Source organism: Staurois parvus, unplaced genomic scaffold (assembly GCF_062004578.1).
Source record: "Staurois parvus isolate SC_StPar_1 unplaced genomic scaffold, SC_StPar_1.0 ptg000799l, whole genome shotgun sequence".
In the NCBI taxonomy this organism is placed as follows: Eukaryota; Metazoa; Chordata; class Amphibia; order Anura; family Ranidae; genus Staurois; species Staurois parvus.
Window position 1 is genome coordinate 1,774,886 of NW_028318595.1, and position 22,182 is coordinate 1,797,067.

Consider the following 22,182-nt stretch of genomic DNA (forward strand, 5'->3'; position numbering starts at 1 on the left):
TAACAGCAGGCAAATGGCCACATGTGGCCTGCGGGCCGCAGTTTGGAGCCCACTGGCCATAATCTGTTGTCACCTATAGTTTTGAAATGACAAGTTCAGGTTTTATTCCATAAGATGACATCTTCCAGTTCCACTTTGTGGCAGATCCCGCCTGTGCCTAAGAGGGCGCAGAACGGGCTCTAATAGGATCCAATACAAGAAGATTAGCGCCTACTTTGAGCCGATTTAGCGCCCTCTTAGCCCCGCCTTTCTTGCCCCCATTGCTGGTCCTCCTGGGACAGATCTGTAATCATGGAAGGCGTCGCGCGCCGCCGTACAGAACTCGCTACATTGCATCACCGAGGGAGAACATTTCCTTCCGGTCTCCATGGAAACCATAAAGCCTGACAAGAGTCCACCTTGTAAACCCCGCCCCTCCTTCCTTTTAGCCACTCACTGCATGATAGGACGTCCTGCCTTTAGCTCGCCCCGCCTCCTCCTTCGAGTTTTTCTGTTGCAGCCTGTGATTGGTGGAAGGGCGGGGCAACGGAGGAAGTTAGTCCAATCAAAGAGCTCGCGTTGATCTCGTTTTTTAACACGTGCAGTCCCGGAAGTAGGACGCGCTGTGCGCAGCGTGTGAGGAGCCCCTGTGTCGGGTGAGGTGCGATTTCTTCATCGGTGAGATAGTGAAGGGAGTGTATGGAGGGATCGGTCCGTATTACAGATGGGGCACAGCATTGGGGTATGGGGGGCTAAGAGTCTCAGACTGGCAGAAAGTTTTGTTTTCCCCTAACACTGAGACTGATCGTACACCATACAATCTGATTGTACAATCTCCTTCCATCTGCTATGTAGGATGAAGGCTTGCCTGATTGGATACTAATCACATGGATTGTTTAGGTTTGTGTTCATTATATTCTATATTGGAAATGCAGATCTAAACGCAGAAACCATTGCAGTTTACCAGACCCTGGGCGCCGTTCAGATGGCGGGAGTAAGCGTTCTCGCTTTTGATTCTCATGCGATTCTCATGCGATTTCACTTATCGCACATAATGGGCGGCCCTATGTACGTTTGTCACCCTAAAGATTCTCCTGTTCCAGGGGCGGACTGACAACTCATGGGGCCCCCGGGCAATAGGGGATCATGGGGCCCCTGTGTCCTTTCCCAAACTCAAAAAAGCCTGTGAAAGAGGTACCAGGGGCAATACCAAGCACTTTCACCCCCTCCCTGCCCAGGCCACCTTTCTGTGCTGTCGCAGTTTGACAATTGTGCGGTCCTGCTGTACTGTACCCATATTAAATTTTTAGTGGTGCACTGAAATGAAAATTGTGGTGCTGAAACCAAAAATGAAAATTCAAAATGCACTTCTTATTTATTCCAGGTACTTCTATAGCGCCGTCAATTTACGCAGCGCTTTACACATATATTGTACATTCACATCAGTCCCTAACCCTCAAGGGGTGTACAATCTAAGGTCCCTAACTTACATTCATACATACACATACTAGGGACAATTTAGACAGGAGCCAGTTCACATACCAGCATGTCTTTGGAGTGTGGGAGGAAACCGGAGTACCTGGAGGAAACCCGCACAGGGAGAACATGCAAACTCCAGGTAGGTGGTGCTGTGGTTGGTATTCAAACCCACGACCCTAGTACTGCCAGATGGAAGTGCTAACCATTTAGCCACTGTGCTGCATTTGGTCAAAAACTGAAATGAGCAGTTTTTAAAAATGAATATATATTTTTTTGGAAAAAAATACACTTTGATTAAAAAAAACAAAAACTATATATACCCCAATTTTTTTGTAAAATATGAAAGAGGATGTTACAGCGAGTAAATAGATACCCAACATTTCATGCTTTAAAATTGCGCCCGCTCGTGAAATGGCGGCAAACTGCGGTACTTAAAAATCTCCATGGCTGATGCTTAAAAAATTTCTACAGGTTAGCTGTGTAAAGTTACAGAGGAGATCTAGTTTGAGAATTATTGCTCTTGCTCTGACGTTCGTGGTGATACCTCACGTGCGTGGTTTGAACACACATTTACATATGCGGGCGTGGCCTAAGTATGCGTTCACCACTATGTGAGATCACGGGGGGGACGGGGGGACTTTAAACTTTTTTAAAAAAATTTATTTAATTTTTTATTTTTTTTTTGCACTGTCCCTTTTTAAACATTTTTAAATCACTTTTATTCTTATCACAAGAAATGCGTGCATCCCTTGTGATTTAAATAATTAGTGACAGGTCCTCTTTATGGAGAGATATGGAGTCAATAAGACCCCACATCTCTCCTCTGCAATGTAAAGTATTGGATCAAAGAAAAGCATTGATCTAGTGCTTTAAAAAAAAATTGTCCGGAACCGGAAGGGACCTCGCTCCAGTCCTCCAAGGGCATAGAGATGAGTGGAGGCCATCTTTCCTTCACCCATCTCTATGCCGAGCGCCAGGATCGTTCGATGGTTTCTCAGGTAAGGCTGGGAACTACCAAGCCGCGGCCGGTGGCGGCGGGGTTTTTTCAGCACCTTTATCGGTGCTTTTTTTCATTTTAGCCGACGGCCGAAATGTTTCAGTGCATCCCTAAAAATTTTTATAATTTTTTTCACACAACTAGAGCTTTCTTTTGGTGGTATTTCATCACCGCTGAGTTTTTTCATTTTTTGCTAAATAAACAAGACTGAAAATTTTGACAGGTTTTTCTTCGTTTCTGTTATAAAATTTTGCAAATAAATAACTTTCTTCAAAAATTTAGGCCAAGATGTATTCTGCTACATTTCTTTGGTGAAAATAACCCAAATCCGTGTTTTCTTATTTGGACTGTAGGAGAGTTATAGACTCCACAAACTATGGGATATATCTGAAAATCAATCATTCCTGATGTACTGACGGCCAATCTCATTTCTTGAGGCCTGAAAACACCAGGATAGTACAAATACTCCCCAAATGACCCCTTTTTGTAAAATAGACAGTCCAAGGAATTTAGTAAGAGGCGTGGCGAGCTTTTTGAAATTGTAATTTTTTTTCACAATTTCTTGGAAAATGAAAAAATTAAAAAAAAAAAAATGTTTTAACCACTTCCCGTCCGGCCCATGTACATAAACGGCCTAACGGTGGCAGTGCAGGGTCGGGTGGCCATTTATAAACCGCCTCCCTGCACCCTGTTTGTGCGCGCTCGTCGTGTTTGGAGGAAAAAGAAGGATGAGTTGCATCCCAAGAACACCATCCCTACTGTGAAGCATGGGGGTGGTAACATCATACTTTGGGGGTGCTTTTCTGCGAAGGGGACAGGACGACTGCACTGTATTAAGGAGAGGATGAATGGGGCCATTTATTGTGAGATTTTGAGCAACAACCTCCTTCCCTCAGTCAGAGCATTGAAGATGGGTCGTGGCTGGGTCTTCCAACATGACAACGACCCGAAGCACACAGCCAGGATAACCAAGGAGTGGCTCCGTAAGAAGCATATCAAGGTTCTGGAGTGGCCTAGCCAGTCTCCAGACCTCAATCCAAAAGAACATCTTTGGAGGGAGCTGAAACTCCGTGTTGCTCAGTGACAGCCCCGAAACCTGACAGATCTAGAGGAGATCTGTGTGGAGGAGTGGGCCAAAATTCCTTTTGCAGTGCAAACCTGGTCAGGAACTACAGGAAACGTTTGACCTCTGTAATTGCAAACAAAGGCTTCTGTACCAAATATTAACACTGATTTTCTCAGGTGTTCAAATACTTCTGTTCAGCAGTGCAAGACAAATAAATTCTTTAAAAATCATACAATGTGATTTCCTGAATTTTTTTTTTATTCTGTCTCTGAGTGGGAATGCACCTACAATGTGAATTTCAGACCCCTCCATGATTTCTAAGTGGGAGAACTTGCAAAATTGCAGGGTGTTCAAATACTTCAGTTTCTCACTGTATGTATGAATGTAAGTTAGGGACCTTAGATTGTACACCCCTTGAGAGCAGGGACTGATGTGAATGTACAATATATATGTAAAGTGCTGCGTAAATTGACGGCGCTATACAAGTACCTGAAATCAAATAAACATCAGCTGCTGCTTTTTTAAAGGAGATGTGCTGCTCGCTAACCCCTTCTGCCTGCCTCCTCCATTTATAAAACTTGCAGTATTTTTTTTCCCAGAATACCAAGCGCCCTGTCAATGGAGGACGTGGATCCTGTCATTCATCTGCCTGGCTTCAATTCACAGAATGCTTATCATTTTGGGAGAGGATAGTACAAGTTCTGTGAATGGGGGGGAGGCGGGCGGAAGGGCAAGTGAGCAAAACAATTCTACCCTTTGCAGTAGCTGATGTTAACCCCTGCAGTGCTGGAAGATCAGTGATGTGGGGAGGATAAGGCAGCAGCGGGGAGGAGACTTGCATACTATGAAGCAGCCAGCAGGACCTGGAATGAACTTCATTCCTTCCGGTTAAGTTATTTCCCTGGTGCGGCACTGCAAAAGCAAAAAAAAAAAATGGACCAAACGTCAGCTTTAAGCCAGTCTTTTGGTTCACACACTTTTGCTCCCTGTCTTCTCACCAATATGTTCAGGTTTAGCTTTGCAGCATCAGCTGTCACTTCTTTGCCCCCAGGCTGCTCATTCGACAGCCAGCATCATCACACTGCTGATCTATGGCCTCCTAAAGTAGGCAGGTGACACATGGAGGTGTAAGGGTCCATATAGGTTAGCCAGGGGTGTCAAACTGGCAGCCCTCCAGGTGTTGCGAAACTACAAGTCCCATCATGCCTCTGCCTTTGGGAGTCATGCTTGTAACTGCCAGTCTTGCAATGTCTCATGGGACTTGTAGTTTGGCAACAGCTGGAGGGCCACCAGTTTGACACCCGTGGGTTAGGCTCACAACACTAACGCATGCAAAACTGCATGTGTTACTGACCCTCAGAGAAACATGCTGCACTTTACCTGCTGTTTTTGGTATACTCATTTTTTGCTATGGGTAAAGCCAGCCATACATGGATCGAAAATTTGGTCAGTTCAGCAGGGACCAGCCAAATTTCCATTCATGTATGGGTAGGCTGGTTGCACATAAGTGGATTTACTGATCCACTTCTGTACAACCAGACTGTCGGATTTTTCCGGCTCGATCAGCACCTCTGGCTATAGCTGGCAGCGCTAATCATGACATTCTGACAGCAGGGAAGTCTTCCCACTAGCTCAGCAGAGAGAATTCCCCCATCCACATCGAATGTGTGAATGGGGGGAATCAAATAATTTATCTTTTTTTCATTCATCCCGCTCATTGAATGAAAAAAAAGGCACATCTATGGCCTGATTAAGTTATTCCACATATTACCAGATCGTATTATTTGCCCTGTCTATGCCATAGCATTACTGTAGGTCATTTCCTGTAGGAGATTTCCTGTCCCTAAAGTAAAATCTTCCTAGCATAGGCAGGGCAATACAAATGTGACAATGGTTCTATCCCCTTCTGAATGATATATTTCTCAAAAGAATGGAATGAGAGCTGGCTTGCCCTTTCCAATTGCTTTCTTAAGCCTTGGAAAATTTATAAGGAAATGTCCCATTGGTATTTTACCCCACCAAAAATAGCAAAAAGAATTCCTGTCAGAACCTAGATCACCTGCTGGTGGCGATGTCGTTCCCTGAGCAGAGGGTTGTAATTCCATTGTCTCCCAGCTGTCAGCAGACCCCAGTAATCTTTCCACCTGATGCTGGCTGCAGGGAGGGTATTTAGGTCCTCCCCCATTAGTTCTTCTTGTTTTCCACCTGTTGCTGGCTGCTGGGAGGGTATTTAGGTCTTCCCCCCCATCAGTTCTTCTTGCACCAGTGTTTTGCTGCTGCCAGATGTTCTTTGCCTAGATCAGGGGTGTCAAACTGGCGGCCCTCCAGCTGTTGCAAAACTACAAGTCCCATCATGCCTCTGCCTTTGGGAGACATGTTTGTAACTGTCAGTCTTGCAATGCCTCATGGGACTTGTAGTTTTGGCAACAACTAGAGGGCCGCCAGTTTGACACCCGTGCTGTAGGTGATTCCTTTTGAGATGTCTACGTTGTTGTACAATTACCACCACTTTTATAGTTTTACCAACATTTCCTTTTTTGCTGGTTAATATATTACATTGTCTTCTAGGGTAACTCATTATGATCACACCGGCTTTCGACATCAGCCAGGATGCTGACTTCCTCACTATCACCATTAAAGTTCCCTATGCCAGGGTGTCGGAGTTTGATATCTACATTGACGGAGATGACTTCAAATTCTATGCCAAGCCTTACTTTCTCAGGTAGCATTTGTACTTTAAAGCTTTCTTAGAAAAGAGTGTATCCCCACAAAATCAAAGGATTTGTGGGCAGAGCCATGCAAAGCATTGCTTTATGCCCCCTTGGCCAGATTCACATCCAGATCCGCTGGGGTATAGTGCAGATATAACTGAATACTATAGAGCCATTTATCCCAATCTGCATACAGCTGTGTCAGGCCATTTGGCCATCATCAGTACAGTGTATGGAAACCATGGCTTCTGTGGAGGGGGGGTTGGGCCCCAACAAGGCAGTGCAATCATAACCTGTATGGTTATACTGTCTCGGCAGGTAAAAAAATATACTTGGGTAGAGCCTCAATTGCTGACGTCACGCCGCCATTGCTGAAGGTTGGAACGGTGGCCATCTTGGTACTCCATTTTTACCTTCATTCTTACTTGTTTACATGTGGATTGTCTTTTATTCTTTATTTAATAAATACTACACTATACAGGCAGTCCCCGAGTTAAGTACATTCGGCTTACGTAATACTCATACTTACATACACTTCCCTCGGGACCGGAAGTCAAGCTGTCAGCATTCTTGTGCAGCAAGCTGATAAGAGACTAGCTGATAAGAGACATCAGAGAGACATAAGAGACAGAGACATCCATTGCTCGTTACTTGTGGGGCTAGCAGTGTCTGCCCACTATCTCCAAAGTGATTTAAGACTGTCTGTCTGCACCTCCGGGGAGAGGAAAGGAGAGGCTGTCAGGCTGCTCACTGAAGTGATCCTCCGTCTGTGCAGGGGGGAGGGGGCAGCGTGTGCTGTGTAAAGGAGAGCAGAGTTCTCTCATACAGTACATTACAGTACAGTGTATTTTTACCCTGCAATAATGCCTCCAAAGCAAAAAGCTGATGCAAGTGCTGGCACAGCAAAGAAAAGAAAAACAATCTCCTTGGAAGATAAAGTAGAAATAATAAAGAGATCAGAGAGTGGTGAAAAATCATCATCCATTTGCAAAGCATATGGTTATGCTCCGTCAACAATTTCAACAATTTTAAAAGATAAGAGTAGAATAATGGAGCATGTAAAATGTAAAACATAAAAGTTAAATATGTTAAGGCAAACATGTGTCCAAGCTGCAGTTCTTATGCAAAACACCAGTTTAGAGCCTCTTGAGGTTTTACTGCTTTCTGTAACCTTATTACAAAAACGTAATCTAATATCCTGTCGTTTGGTTAGTAGTTAGTGCTTATAAAAGTGCCTGATTCAACTTATGAACAAATTCGACTTATGAACAAACCTACAGTCCCTATCTTGTACGTAACCCGGGGACTGCCTGTATACTACTTTTGGCTCCTGTGGTGAGCTATTCCTCCTAGGAGAGGGTCCATCTGCGTTTTTTGCCCTTGGCTGAGCATTCCTTGCAGAGGCTTCATTGCTGTTACCTGTACCCAGATAAGATGTGCTTACGTGCTGCTTACCAGTATATGTCTGGTGAGTGTACATCTGACAGAGGTGGTGGATTCCCTATTGGATCACGTCACAATATTTCACCGTGATTGTCGTACTTATATCTTTACAGACAATTTATAGCTCTTACTCCACTGATATTTTATGGACTTTATATATTCTCACTGTTATGCTGCACTTTACTGTTTCATATTTATTGAACATTTTTTATATTTGATTTTTATATGCTGCGCTTGACTGTTTTTTTTTTTTTTTCCTTTTTCTCTATATGTCTGATTGACTTTTCACTATAATATCATTCACTTATTTTAACGCTGCACTTTCTATATATTTATCCATAAGGAGTTGTTACCTATACCTTGGTGCTAGCTGCTCTATAGTTCCAGCGCTCGCCTACACTTGATATTTATAAAAAAAATATATTTCTACAGTGCTATGTGGCAAGATTCAATATATAAAAGTGACTAGGTGCATATGTAACCACCCCCTTGTGCAAAAAAACGATCGTGAACTATGCCAGTCTATCAAATGTAAATCACTAAATAGTGCAACTCCACTTATAAGACCCCGCAAATAAAGCGGGTCATTCATGCCCATTAATGCTCCTGAAGCAGAACCGCCCTTCCAGGTATTCCGTACGCGAAATCCGGAGAAGACAAAAACTGACATAGTGTAAAACCACTTATTGTGTTTAAAAACAACATATAAAATAATGCGGTGCACTTACATTGGTGCAAGTCCCAGCACTAAGGAGCAATGACTTGGTAGAGGTCAGCCTCACCAGCGTGGTGCAAGCCTGCCTGCCGAAAATGTCACGTGCCTAGTCCTGCCCCATGTGTTTCATCCTCTAGACGTCTACACGCAGGGGTGGACTGACAACTCATGGGGCCCCCGGGCAATAGGGGATCATGGGGCCCCTGTGTCCTTGCCCAAACTCAAAAAAGCCTATGAAAAAGGTACCAGGGGCATCTCATGGGGCCCCCTACTGACCCCGGGCCCTCGGCAGCGCCCGAGTTTCCAAATGGTCAGTCTGCCCCTGTCTACTTGTATTGCCCCTGATATTAGAGGATGAAATGCGTAGGGAAGGTCTAGGCACATGACATCATCCTGCAAGTTCAGAGAGCCTGCTGGCATCAAGGAGAAGACACTGGGGGAGCTGGCCTCTACAAAATATTTACACTTTTAATTACTTTAGTGCCAGGACTAGCAGCAAACAATGTAAGTGCATTGGATTATTATTATTATTTTTTTTTTTCAACCTGCAGTGAGGGTACAAAAACGAAACACCAGTAAGTGAACCTAAAACGTGCACTTGGGGTGTGTCCCTGATCCACCTCCTGAAGAAAAAGGACACCTTCCTGACCTCCTGGGACACAAGGCTCCTGATGGGGTTAAGGCACACTCAGGTCCACCTAGCCAAAAGGCCTGGTGGACCCCTCTCCTCGTGATCACCCAAAGCCAACCACTGAGTACTAGGTGAGGAGCTCTCCCAAAGAGAGACCTCCCCCCCCCCAAGTCAGGGGAGGAAGGAATCTAATGGTCACACATCCTCCCACTAGACTTCAGGGTAGGCCTGAGGACCCACACTCTCCATCCTGAGTGAAAAGGGAACACAAACATAAGTGCAGGTGACACACGTGGAGAGAAAAGTAAATATAAAAATAAGTGCAATGGCTAGGCCTTGTGGCCTGGTCACAAAACATGCCCCAGTCTCCACCAAAAGGCCTAGCCCATGAGGAGTAGGGCAGAAAAAATTAGGTGTTGTTTCCTAATGTTCGCTCCTACAGTGGGGGCCAAACCCACAGTTATTCTAAGAGTACACTCGGGGCCCCAGGGGACACAGGAGACACTTGACACCACAGGTTCTTCGTCTTCGCAGCTCCTGGACAGGCAAGGCAGTACTGCTCAAATCTGGGAGCACTGGGCCTCTCAGAACCCTCCATTCCAGGGAAGTACTACCCAACCCACACCTTATGTGGTGCACGCTTTATGTTTTCCTTGGCCATCGGAAAGATCCCTCAAGACCCCCATCATACCGTTGGCGCTATATAAATACTGTATAATAATAATACCAACAGGAATACTACACAAGCAGCCATCCCATCCCTACCCTAAGGACAAACTTGAGGTTTTGTGGCCTAGTGCTTGCTCCCATAGTGGGGGCCCAAAACCCATAGTTATTCTAAGAGCCCCTTTGGAGCCACATTCCTTGGGGACACTTTCTCCGAACCCTCCATGCCAGGGAAGTACTCCTGAGCCACGCCTTACGTGGTGCACGCTATATTCGGTTTCCTTGCCCATCTGGAAGATCCCTTAGGACCCCCATCATTCCAGCAGGAACATTGTACAGCCATCCCATCCCTACCCTAAGGACAGAATGACTGTGAAGCACCCTCTCTGAACACTGAAGAGAACAGATACTACACTTGATCCTAGACAGAATGCTGAGAAGTAAAATTAGTGGATTATTTTATGTGTTGTTTTTAACACAATATGGAAGTTTCTGCCTTCTCCTGACTTCATGTATGGAATACTTGGAATGGCGGTTCTGCTCTTGGAGTGTTAATGAGCATGAATGACCCACTTTATTTGAGGAATCTTCTTATCTGGTGAGTTCTCTGATAATTGGGTTGAGCTGATTACTGCACCAAGTGGAGGAATACAGGAAGTATTGTGGAGCTGTTGCTATACAGTGTGTGAATATTTGGAACAATGGACTTTTTGTGGAGCGCATTGTTTACATGATAATTTGCATATGTTTGCACTAATCATTGGACACTTTTTTTTTTTTTTTTCTCCATGACATGGATTGTTCATTTATAGGATTAATGCTGTTTTACACAAAGCCAGTTCATATAAGGCTGACCATAGTTGGGCCGTTTATTGGCCGAATTGTCGGCCGATAAACAAAAAATCGGTCATTGCCGAAAAAACAGACGTTTTTCGTGGATTTTCCAGCATGACCAATAAAAATAAACAAGAAGGTCTGCGAAAAATGGCCAACGGGCTGGCCCCACTAACGGCGTGAATATTGGCCGATTTTTCTTGTGGATGAAAATTTGGCCGATAAACGACCCGTCTATGGCCTGCATAAGGCTCTGCTCTTACTTTTGCAACTTGCAAAGCGACTTTGGACACAAAGTTGTATGACAAGTTGCAGACCATTGTTTCCAATGGCACCCGTTCGGATCTATGCATTTTAAAATCGAAGTGACTTTGAAAAGGTTCCTGCAGTACTCTGATATGACTTGAGTGACTGAGAATGTAAAGTCATATTAAAGCTCCATGTAAACTGCAGCTGATCATGTAAAGTCATATAAAGGCTCCATGTACACTGCAGCTGATCATGTAAAGTCATATTAAGGCTCCATGTACACTGCAGCTGATCATGTAAAGTCATATTAAGGCTCCATGTACACTGCAGCTGATAAACTGACGTTTAGGAGCTTTTCTGCGTTTTTTTTTTTTTCAGCAGCCCCTGAACTCTCCCTAATGTTTCCCTATGTGTCCATGTACACTATGTCGTTTACAATCGTTTACAGGCAGTTGAGTTTAGAGTAGTTTTTTTGAACGCACCAAACCTGCGTTCAGGAGTAGATTTTATCAGCGTTTCAACCACCAAACGCTTATAAACGCGTGTAAACGTGGCTATCCTCATTTATAAGCGTTTGCGTTTTGAAAAATGTTTAACGCTTCCATTTCCAGATGCTGTCCAGAACCTTTTTTCATTGTGAAAATTGCATGCAAAGCGTTTTCCCGGTACTCAGATGGACCTGGTACACCATACTTTGAGGTTTCGCATGAAAGAAAATGTTACTGTAGATACTGCTGCAATAATTTCTGCACAGAAATGAGCTGGAACACATCCGAACACCACAAAAAAAAAAGACAGCTAATCTCAACACATTCTGCTCTCTCTGCTTCTGCTCTCTCTATTTCTCTCAAAATGTCTGAAATAGATAATTTTTTACTATTTTTCAGTGCATTCTGGGCATTTGGGAAGGTTTCCTGAGGTTAGCTTCTAAATGCAAACGCTCATAAACACGGTATGCAAACACGGCTAAACAGATGTTTTTTAACCTACGTTTTTCCAGCAGTCAGTTTCCATCGTTCAGAAGTGTCCCATGTACATGGAGCCTAAAAGTCACAGTGGAAGTCGTGCGACTTTAGTCGCTTAAGTGTGGAATTTACAGCACATTGATGACTTCATGTATAAGTGTTATAGGAGCTTTATATCCCTGGATACGTTGTACTATTTAGTGATTGGCATTTAATAGACTGGCTTAGTTCATAAGGGTTTGCACAAAGGGGTGGTTACATATGAACTCAGCCGCTTTTATATATTGCATCTTTTGCACAAAGCAAGTTCAAATAAGGAACGCTGCAGCTTTGCAGTGCAGGGATTGCAAGAGACTGCTACCAGCTCACATTCAGGTGATTACTTTGCTTGTATTTGGGGCGGCACAGTGGCTTAGTGGTTAGCACGTCTGCATGGAGTTTGCATGTTCTCCCTGTGCTTGCGTGGGTTTCCTCTGGGTGCTCCGGTTTCCTCCCACACTCCAAAGACATGCTGGTAGGTTAATTGGCTCCTGTCTAAATTGTCCCTAGTATGTGTATGTATGAATGTGAGTTAGGGACCTTAGATTGTACACCCCTTGAGGGTTAGGGACTGATGTGAATGTACAATATATATGTAAAGTGCTGTGTAAATTGACAGCACTATATAAGTACCTGAAATAAATAAATAAATAAATATTTTTTAAAAAATATACATATGCATTAATTTTTGCTTTAATATCTTCCTAAAGTTCCGCTTTGACAAATCAAACTGTTTTAATGGGCATAGTGGAATTTCTTTTTTTTTTTTTTTTTTTTTTTTTTTTATTCTTGTATTTTTTTTTTCATTAACAGGTACTTTTTTTCTTTTTTGCTGTTTGTGTCCATGCTAGATGTTTACAATGAAATCTGAGACTCTTATTCCCTGAGGGCACTTTTTTTTTTTTCCTTCAAGAGAGTCCCAACCCTCCTCCTAAAATGTAGGTATTTTGAAGTAATTGAGCGGCTGCACAGTCAAGGTTGAAACAACCCTCTCTAAAGAAATGCTGATGCAGTGTTATTTTCCTCTTTTCACAACTTTAAAGTGGTAGTAATCGCTTATATATACCGACTGAAGCGACTGGCTTCAGGCGATATACAAAGATGAAACAAATCCTCCTAATATAAGTTGTACCTGTTTATCATTTATTTGCAGCCCTCGCTTCTCTACATCCTTTCAAAATCCAGAATTTACACCATTTCTAAGCTTCAGAAGACAGAGGGTGGGGATCTGATATCACACAGAGCTGAGTGTAATCTGAGACCTGAGTGAAGGGAATGGACCCCCCTACACACACACTGTCTCATAGAGAAACATGCACAGCTTAGGCTGTCAGTCACCTGCTGTGTGCTGGAAGGGGAGTGATGCTGTTCCTTCTTGGACTGTCTGGTGTTGGCATAGACTGTCAGAAGTGACTGATGCAGATAGCAGAGGAAGGAAACAGTAGACAGAAATCACACTAGGTGCTTTGAATAGAGGCAAATACACACTATAGAAGGATATGCTTTGTTCATTTTTTTTATTTCAGAGGTTTACAACCACTTGAAGTTTTCATGAAAACGAACAGTAGAGACCTTGAAACGCATTTACTGTTGTGATTTTTTTTTTTTTTTTTTGCTGCGACCAATAAAGACTTAGTGTGTTCCCTCCATTAATATAATATTATCGCCTGTGTTTCAGATTGACGCTGCCTGGCAGGATTGTGGAAGATGGGAGACAGAAAGCCGTATATAATGCTGATGATGGTAAGATCATGACACATAATCATATTACGCATTTACAGGATCTCAGTTTCCACTGTGCCCAGTCAAGAATGTTTAAATCTTGCATGGTGCCATGTGGGAACGATTGAACCCGTGTAATGTTATGACGATGTAAACATTCCAGGTAGGCAGTTGTAGATTGACCATCATGGCGTCGCAAAAAAAAGTTAAAAGATTTTTGTAAAGTATGAGGGATACCAATAAGCGTACCCCTGAGGACGTGCATGAGCACGAAATACGTCGGGTAGAGCCTACATTGCTGACGTCACGCTGCGGAAGGATGAAGCTATGGCCAATTTGGCTCCTGTGGTTGAACTATTTTCTCAGGACAAGTGACTTCCCTTCCACCTGTACCCAGATGATACAGCAGGATTAACCCCTTGACTGCCGCTGCACCCCCAGATTTGATATGATATGACACATGCCTTACATTATATACCTTCTGGTGAGTGTACATCCATTCCAGGTGGTGGATTCCATATGTAAATATTCACACATTCATGCTCTGCACTTGGCAATTTTGCACATTATCGCCATAAGGACCTTTTTATGAATTGCGTATGCTGGATGAATATTATTTATCATTTTGATATATACAGTCACTGACAATTATTCACCATTTTGCACTTTATTGCACTGATCATCACTTTCTACTTGCGGACTATATTGTTGCTATTTGGTTTTTATATACGCAATAATATATATCCATCTATTTATATATGCTGCACTTCATTGTTCCATCTCATATGTATTTTATTATTATTGTACAGGATTTATATAGCGCCAACAGTTTGCTCAGCGCTTTACAATAGAACGGGAGACAATACAGCAACAATACAGTTCAATACAAGAGGGTTAGGAGGGCCTGATCCTGGGAGCTTACAATCTAAGAGGGAGGGGCTAGTGGTACAAAAGGTAGTAACTGTGGGGGATGGACTGGTTGGAAGAGTAGAAGATTCCATTATTCGCTGAGGGCAGGGTAGGCTTCCCTGAAGAGAGAGGTTTTCAGAGATCGCCTAAAAGTGAGCAGAGTAGGCGATAGTCTGATAAATTGGGGTAGAGAGTTCCAGAGGATAAATTGGGGTAGAGAGTTCCAGAGGATGGGGGAAGCTCTGGAGAAGTCCTGGAGACGAGCATGGGAGGAGGAGACAAGGGAGCTAGAGAGCAGGAGGTCTTGTGAGGAGCGGAGAGTGCGGTTTTGGTGACATTTAGAGACAAAATCATTGATGTAATTTGGGGCAGTGTTAAAAATGGTTTTATATGTTATTGTTAATGTTTTGAATTTTATCCGTTGTGCAATGGGAAGCCAGTGGAGGGATTGGCAGAGAGGGATGGCAGATATGGAACGGTTAGTAAAGTGGATGAGTCTGGCAGCAGCATTCATGATAGACTGAAGAGGGGATAGCCTGTGATGAGGTAGGCCAATGAGGAGGGAGTTACAATAGTCAAGGCAAGAGATAACAAGGGAGTGAATAATTTATTTTATGTGATTTTTAGCGCTGCACTTCTATATTCATATTATGCTTTAAAGTGTTGTTCACCTTTTCACAAAAAATGAAAATGCGATCTAACACCATACATCCTCCCCACTCCTCTGATCCCTGCTCTACTTATCTCCAAGAGTTATTACTTGTCATGTTCATGCAGTTGGTGCAGTGTTCAAGGGATTTGAAAGCCCAGCTCTTCTTCTCTTGAATCACTCTGATCTGTCCTGGAAACCCTAAGGTAATCTCTGGACTGCATAGGCAGTGACATCTGACCACCTATGGAGGTAAGTACAGTAGGGAACGGGAGGGGTGGGTAGGATGTATGGTGTTAGTTTACCTTTATATTTTTTGTGAAAGGGTGAACTTGCACTTTAAGTGCACAGTGGCTTAGTGGTTAGCACTTCTGCCTGGAGACATTGGTTCAAATCCCAACCACGGCTCTACCAGCCTGGAGTTTGCATATTCTCCCTGTGCCTGCATGGGTTTCCTTTGGGTACTCCGGTTTCCTCCCACACTCCAAAGACATGCTGGGAGGTTAATTTGTTCCTGTTTAAATTGGTCCTAGTATATGTATGTATGAATGTGAGTTAAGTTGGCCATACATGGATCGAAATTTGGCCGGTTCAACAGCGTTTCTTCCACTCCCCAACGAAACTCCAAAATCTTTTTTGGAGCAGAGCATGGCGTGTTATTTCACTGCCTGTTTTGATGTTTCCACAGAACAGAGGTATACCGCTCAGGCAAACAATCCAGATCAATCCACAACAGGTGCAGGCTCTGGCTCGCCACCACACACGATGCAATAGGAAGAAGGGTCAGCCGCATACTGGAGGATAGATGAATATAGTGTGTATTTATTGATCCATAGGACACACAACACCAGGACATGAATACAGGACCTGTTAACGCGTTTCACACAATCTCATGCTTAATTGGTTATGATTAAGCACGAGATTGTGTGAAACGCGTTAACAGGTCCTGTATTTATTTATTTCAGGTACTTGTATAGCGCCGTCAATTTATGCAGTGCTTTACTATTTACTATATTGTACATTCACATCAGTCCCTAACCCTCAAGGGGTGTACAATCTAAGGTCCCTAACTCACATTCATACACACACATACTAGGGACAATTTAGACAGGAGCCAATTAACCTAGCAGCATGTCTTTGGTTTGTGGGAGGAAACCGGAGTACCCGGAGGAAACCCACGCAGGCACATGGAGAACATGCAAACTCCAGGCAAGTGGTGCCGTGGCTGGGATTCAAACCAACGACTCTAGTACTGCCAGGGGGAAGTGCTAACCATTTAGCCACTGTGCTGCCCAGTATTCATGTCCTGGTGTTTTGTGTGTCCTATGGATCAATAAATACACACAATATTCATCTATCCTCCGGTGTGCGGCTGACCCTTCTTCCTATTGCTTCGTGTTTTGATGTTTGTCACACATCAAACTGCACAGCAGATGAATGCCTGCTACCTGTACCTGGGGTGCCATTAACAATAAATGGCATTGCATGTTTCCTGTGCATTCTGCCACGTGTTCCAGAAACGCCAGGTGTGAATGGAGCCTAAGAAATCCAATTTGGTAATAAATTAAAAATTTACAAAGTTTAATATTTCGTGGCCTTGCTTTATAGTAACACATTTGTTTCAAATTTGGGGTTTATTTCTTTGTTTTTTTTTTAATTTTTGCCTGATGGATTTGCTGAGGATAGTACAATGAACAGGACCACGGAAGCCCAATGTAGACATTCATGTAAAAGTGGGCGGATTGCTTTGCTGAGCGCATGTTTGTATTGAACCATCTGTCTCTGTAGACTTTTCCAGTCTTAGCTATGGGGGGCTCCATTGTAATACCAGTATGCACTGTGCTTGTTGGAAGAACTGTTTTGGCCGCTGTTCTCATCCTTATTGGTTACAGTGTTTCTAAGCCTATCCCTCCAAGTCCTCCAGTACCAGTATGTTGTATTGTTCTCATCTTAGGGGTATTCACGGTCCGAGTGCCTAAAGAGACCCCAGGACAGCATTTTGAAGGCCTGAATCTGCTGACTTCACTATTGGCACCAAAAGGAACTAGAACAGCAAAACGTCTTGTGGAAGAAATAGGTAAGACAAATAATACATACGTTTATTTTTATCTATCTTCATTAACAGGTTTTCCAGATTTTCTGGATATCTGATATCTGATTTGAACCCCTGTGGATCAACACAAAGGGGCGCTTCCTTGGTGAATGACGAGAACAGATGTGAGCAGAAATGCTGACGGCCTGTACAATTAATAGGAATGAGAATGAACAGCTGCATACGTTCAGTTTATTGTATAGAGGTGTATTTAATTATGTCGTGTAACTCATGACAGCCAACCAGAAATTAGCTGGGAACAGATAAGCGTGCACAGTCCAACTAAAGGCAACTTTTGTTTGGTTACTACAGGTTGCTACTTTTGCTCTTTGTACTGCGTTACTAAATATCAATTCCAAGTATTGATATTTTTACATTGTTACATTGCTCCAGCTTTGACCAATGTAACTATGCATATAACATACCTTTGGGACCCCTCTGGTAGTTGAAAAGCACTGTAGTAGAAACCCTATTACAGTGATCTGCTCTAATATGGAAAACAAAAAAGTTGTAGTTGCATAGCACAAACAACAAAAGTAGGTAATGACCACCCATGCAATATAGCTCACGTGTAAAACCACATATTTTTATTAATCCCATTGCGGGGAAAAAATGGTGATATCCGTTAAAAGTGACACACACAACCAGATAATTAAAAACAGTGAGAAATAAGCAATCTGGATTGCAATGCGTTAATAATGGAAATAGTCAAATTGACTGATATGAGACTGTGCAGTGCTGATATGATCCATAAGGAACTATAACAAAACATACAGGTCATAACCAAAGTCAAAAGCAGTCATGTGAATTTTTAGCTTTCACCAAGCAATATAGATCAAATAGTTTGACATACGTCATGACATGTAAAGTACCCATATGGAGCAAAAAATAAATCTTTCAATACTCATAAATTAAATCGGTTAAATGTCCCGTAATGAAAAAATTGTAGATCTTGACCATGGAATTATACAGTGTTGAAATGGTATCATACTGTCCCATGTGAGATAGTTTCATATCATGTAGGATTATGAAGGCAAAAAATGAAAATCTCCTGTAGCAGTTTGATTATAGACATGGAGTGACACTGCGTAGAATCAGTGCCATGAAGTTCCATATATAAGTATAGTTCATCAGGAGGGCCAGTAAGAGCATTGAATGAGAAGGAGAGACAGAAGATGTGGCTTCAGGTGAAATATAGGTCAGCGTGTGATTGTGAATGGATAGGTAGATGTTCACCACACTTACCACCGTCAGATCACCAAAATTCCAAGGTAGCTCCGATCCGCTCTAATGTCTGGGTCCCATGCTGTCTGGCTTCCCAGCTGCATTGGTGAGCACAGGTCAGCCACTGGGTATGGGAGCCATTCAGAGAATGCTTTGCGTTTTTCCTAATGAATGCTAAGCATTCTCTGATTGGATGAGGGAGAGAGCTTGAAGTCACTGGAGAGAAGAGAGCACTCTGCTTAGCATTGTACGGGTATGTCGCTTAGGCTGTAGCTGCCACCCTTCTGCAGCATAAGTACTGTGGGCGGTCGGCAACTGGTTGATCTGTCCTGTTTTGGATGGATCAAATCTTGGCCAGTTGAGCAGGGACCGGCTGTGATTCAATCCATCTATGGACAGGCTTGGTTTTTTTGGGGTTTTTTTTTTCAACCTGTGGCTTTGGCTTGCCTTAGTCAATATATATCTGCCTCTTGTACCCTCCCTTTGGCCCATCCTATGGCGTTCTCTTTGCAAAAAGACCAGACCATTCATTTCAACAACAATCTTTTTTAGAAGATTATATGTGCATTTAAAATATTTGAGGCTTGTTAAAAGCCTCCCCGTGTAGACATGCAAAAGCCCTGAAGCTGCTGCTGGCCGCTGCCATCTTGGCTGTGATGTCAACAGCCCTAGTAGACTGAGGGGGCTCCAGACTTCTCCGGGATCGGGTTGGATCGGTGGAGATCCAAGTTCAAGCCTTGGTTTGGAAAAGTCCCAGATATTTGTTTGCCCAACCAGACGTCGGACGCTTGCAGGCACACCCCCCATGACTATGTGCTTGAGCACGAAACGCGTCAGAGGAGCTGCAGTGTCCTGACGTCACGCCGCCGAGGCACCTTGTAGGTCCGGCAGCCATCTTTACAACAGTATATGGAGGAGGTGAGAGGTGCTGCATTCCACTGATGATCCAGAGGGGAGTCCATACCAGGGTATAGATGTGTTCTCAAATGTGTGATGTTATTGCACCTGGTGAGTGCGCAATTCTATTATTTATATATCACCAGAAGATAAAAAGAGGATCACCTTTATCTGAGACTTCACGTTCATTGATATTTATATACGGACTTTGTCACTTTATCAGTACTAATAATCACTTTAATGGAGGATTATTTACACTGTGTCACTTTATATATCTGCCAATGCTGATTGATTTATCACTTTAATTAGCACTATCTTCACTTTAGAGTTATTAAGTTGAAAAATAACTTATTACTGGTTCTTGATGATTTATAAGTTGTGAATACATTGCACTTTATTGTACTTAGAGTTTTACGGATTTTAGCGCTGCACCTTGCTTTGTTTTATTTGTCTCAGAAGGTTTTTGGTGCCTTTTTTGGTGTTACAGCAGCTCACCCATAGAGCTCACTTTTGTGCTTTATACCCAGCCCCAGTAGACTGACAAATGTCAGCCAAGTGACAATCAATAGCATTTCCCTTCGCTCTTTACTCAGTTGCTACATAAGATTATACAAGGGAGGGGCAAAGGAGCTGGGCCAGTGCAGACAGTAATTAGACAATCCCAGAATAGGAGAGGACTGTGATGTGCAAGGTGGGAGGCTGTGCTAATATTCTGACTTTTTAGAACTAAGGCTGGCCTGCAACCTGTGGCTTTGGCTTGCCTTAGTCAATATGCACCGTGTCCCAAATTATTATGCAAATTATATTTTTCTCATTTACCTAAAATAATTGATGTAAATAACAGTCAGCATAATTCTCATGTTATCAACTATTAAGAGTACAATTCACATTTTATTGAACAAACCTCCTAATGATAACAGGATTTTTTTTTAAACATAAAACACTTACAATGCACTGTTCCAAATTATTCCGCACAGTAAGTTTCAAAACACTTTATAGGTTGTAAAGAACTGAAAATTGTCATTTGTTGTGTTTGCAGCATATTTACTGAAATCAAAAGCTATTTAAATCAAAAGCTATTTCAATCAAACTTTTAACAACATTTTAACTTTTTAAACATTTTAACAGTTCACATTACATTGTAACATAGGACCCCTTATTTGATAGCAGCTTCACAAGTCTTGCATCCATTGAACTTGTGAGTTTTTGGACAGTTTCTGCTTGAATTTGTTTGCAAGATGTCAGAATAGCCTCCCAGAGCAGCTGCTTGGATGTAAACTGCCTCCCACCCTCATAGATCTTTTGCTTGAGGATGCTCCAAAGGTTCTCAATAGGATTGAGGTCAGGGGAGGATTGAGGCCACACCATGACTTTCTCTCCTTTTATCCCCATAGCAGCCATTGATACAGAGGTATTCTTTGCAGCATGAGATGGTGCATTGTCATGCCTGAAGATTATTTTATGATGGAAAGCATAGTTCTTCCTTCTGTACCAGAGAAGAAAGTGGTCAGTCATAAACTCCACATTCTTTGCAGAGGTCATCTTTACACCTTCGGGGGCTCTAAAGGGGCCGACCCGCTCTGTTCCCATGATTTCAGCCCAAAACATGACTCCACCACCGCCTCGCTGACGTCACAGCCTTGTTGGAACAGGGTGGCCGTCCACCAGCCATCCACTACTCTATCCATCTGGACCATCCAGGGTTGCACGGCACTCATCAGTGAACAGGACTGTTTGAAAATTAGTCTTCGTGTATTTTTCTGCCCAATGCAGCCATTTCTGCTTGTGAGCATTGTTTAGTGGTGGCCGAATAGAAGGTTTATGAACTGTTGCAAGACTCCTGAGGACTCTACACCTTGATGTCCGTGGGACTCCAGAGGCACCAGTAGCTTCAAATATCTGTTTGCTGCTATGTAATGGTATTTTAGCAGCTGCTCTCTTGATCCGATGCATGGATCTGGCAGAAATCTTCCTCAATGTGCCTTTATCTGCATGAACCCGTCTGTGCTCTGAATCAGCCACAAATCTCTTAATAGTGCAATGACCACGCTTAAGTTTTCGTGAAATGTCTATAATGTTTTCATACCGTCCAAGGCATTGAACTATTTCACTCTTTTCAGCAGCAGAGAGATCCTTTTTCTTCCCCATATTGCTTGAAAATGGTGCTCTGCTTAATAATGTGGAACACCCTCCTTTAGTAGTTTTTCCTTAAATTGGGCTCACCGGCCAATCTAATTATCACAGGTGTCCGTGATTGTTTTCAGTGATCAAAAGAGCCCTGACACACAATGCCATCCATGAGTTACACTGAAAAACAAAATATTTAATCTTTGTGACACTTAAATAGAATTTGCATAATAATTTGGAACGCGGTGTATATCTGCCTCTTGTACTCTCCCTTTGTTTGAACATTTTCTTCACTGTATGCAATGTCACATATCTGCAAATTCCTCTATACACTCAATAAACTATATGTAAAAGAAAGCTAAAATCGCACTGCAAAACAGAAAAAACTCATGTAGGTCAGGCAGAAATGTTCATTGCTATGTGGTTGGCCTCTTTATACAGATTCCCTGCTCAGGAGCAGGCAGAGGAACATATTGTAAGAGATTCCGGCAACACATAGACCAGTGGGACACTAGTCTCCCAGGGCTAATATCTACTTCTGATGGTAGAAAGGCTGCCAGTGGAAGTGATGACAGTGATTCATGCATTAAATGACCAGGCACGACTATAGGGCCTCTGAGAGACACGCTCACTGTAATTTCCTGCCTGGAGGGCTCTCTTCATGGTCCCTGAGGGGGAGCCATAACCCACAGGAATAATTCAGGTACTCAGACTACAATCCCACCGCTTGACTCATAGCGGGGATGCAAGAGGCAGAACAGGCAAGGATGCAATAGATCTCTGAGTGT

General features: G+C 43.0%; 1 protein-coding gene across 7 annotated transcripts in view; it reads left to right on the top strand.

Annotated features, from left to right (window-relative positions):
* Positions 1 to 564: 564 nt before the first annotated feature.
* The window catches only part of SHQ1 (SHQ1, H/ACA ribonucleoprotein assembly factor), a 105,291-nt gene continuing 83,673 nt past the window's right edge, over positions 565 to 22,182 (top strand). For 3 of the 7 annotated variants that reach the window (XR_016306546.1, XM_089654802.1, XM_089654807.1), the window contains exons 1-4: positions 576 to 657; positions 6,090 to 6,243; positions 13,453 to 13,517; positions 17,009 to 17,131. Coding sequence is in view for 6 of the 7 variants with exons in the window: in XM_089654802.1 (XP_089510928.1) it covers positions 6,101 to 6,243; positions 13,453 to 13,517; positions 17,009 to 17,131 (331 nt within the window). In the remaining variant the exon portion in view is untranslated. Of the gene's footprint in view, positions 658 to 737; positions 880 to 1,372; positions 1,598 to 6,089; positions 6,244 to 13,452; positions 13,518 to 17,008; positions 17,132 to 22,182 lie in introns of those variants that run through there. The other 4 variants (XM_089654803.1, XM_089654804.1, XM_089654806.1 and 1 more) reach the window with 4 other exon arrangements.